At 52.4% G+C, this 1360-nt stretch overlaps 1 protein-coding gene across 2 annotated transcripts in view; it reads right to left on the bottom strand.

Moving 5' to 3' along the window:
- Positions 1-1360, bottom strand: part of LIM2 (lens intrinsic membrane protein 2, 19kDa) — an 8462-nt gene continuing 7102 nt past the window's right edge. For both annotated transcript variants that reach the window (XM_011946244.1, XM_011946243.1), the window contains exons 4-5: positions 596-730; positions 1-354 (exon numbers count right to left, since the gene is read on the bottom strand). In XM_011946244.1, coding sequence (XP_011801634.1) covers positions 293-354; positions 596-730 — 197 coding nt within the window. In that variant the 3' untranslated portion in view covers positions 1-292. The remainder of the gene's footprint in view (positions 355-595; positions 731-1360) is intronic.

The raw sequence follows: 1360 nt of genomic DNA, 5'->3' as shown, positions 1-1360 counted from the left end.
TAGTATCACGTCAGTTTAATTAGACCTCAGAAAGTTACTCTAATGGATATTCCAATTTTCTAACAACCTGCCAGGCAGGTGGGGACTTGAGTCTTCTCAGCTCCCTCCCACAGGCCCCATTCTTCCTCGTTCCGGCCTAGGACCCGGAGTCAACCTCCCCCCCGCAACCCAGAGTCCAGAACGGAGCCCCCTCATTCCCCTAGGAACCAAGATTTCAGGCCTCTAGACTCTCCTCCTCCTCTTCAGTGGCCTCGCTTTAACTTCCAGGTGAAGTTAGGTGACACATTTGGGCTCAGCGGGGTGTAGACAGGCGCCGACATTCATGCACCCGGTAGGCACATATGTAGAAAATCCCTGCATGAGAAGTTCAAATTGACCCCCTCAAACCCCCCGCCAAGCCCCATTTCCACCCCAAGAGAGTCCAACACCCTACTCTCTTTCTCCCTGGGTATCCACGACCCCAGACTCCATAGGCCTGGAGTCTTCCTCCTGACCCAGTGCTGTGGGACCCATGTGGGATATCCTATCATCTTCCACCCGATCTGCTGCCCACTCTGCCCCGGACACTGACCTTCCCACCCCTTGTCCCCAGTACCTGCGAAGAACGTCATGAGCACTGCCACCCAGCCCAAGATGTAAGACCAGGAAAAACGCCAGTCCCCAAAGCGGCGGCCCAGGAAGCTGATGGTGACTCCAGTGTAGATGGCCAAGGCCAACAAGACAAAAAGGGCTAAGGAGAGAGAGCAGGAGGATGCAGGTGAAACTAAGGCTGGGTGTGGTTTTGGAGATGGGCAGAGAGCTGATGATGGGGGTGGGAACTAAGATTGGGGAAAGGGGTGGAAGTGGGTTGGGGGTGGGGATAAGAGTGAGGATGGGGGTTGAGCTGAAATTAGGGGTAAAGATGATTGGGGGATAGGTTTGGGATGGGGTTGGAAGTAGTTGTGCTTTATAATGTAACTGCCATTGTCTCTGGTTCCTGGAAGGGAGAATCAATATTTGGAACTTCCTGAGTAATAGGAGGGTCTTTGTTATTCTTGAGCCTCTTGGGCCCAATCTGAGTTTGTGGATTTGAGATGAGATTACTCAGGGTTGGGTGTAGTTGTCAGAAAGACCAACCAGGCCAGGCACAGTGACTCAGGCCTGTCATCCCAGCACTTTGGGAGGCTGAGTCAGGTGGATCACTTGAGGTCAGGAGTTCAAGACCAGCCCAGCCAACATGGTGAAACTCCATCTCTACTACAAATACACAAAATAATAATAATAATAATTAGCTGGGTGTGGTGGTGTGCACCTGTAATCCCAGCTACTCAAGAGGCTAAGGCAGGAGAATCACTTGAACCCGGGAGGGGAGGTGGAGGTT

This window comes from Colobus angolensis, unplaced genomic scaffold, assembly GCF_000951035.1.
Source record: "Colobus angolensis palliatus isolate OR3802 unplaced genomic scaffold, Cang.pa_1.0 Scaffold25, whole genome shotgun sequence".
Classification (NCBI taxonomy): Eukaryota; Metazoa; Chordata; class Mammalia; order Primates; family Cercopithecidae; genus Colobus; species Colobus angolensis.
Note: the sequence above shows the minus strand (reverse complement) of the source record. Positions and strands in the feature narration are given on the sequence as shown.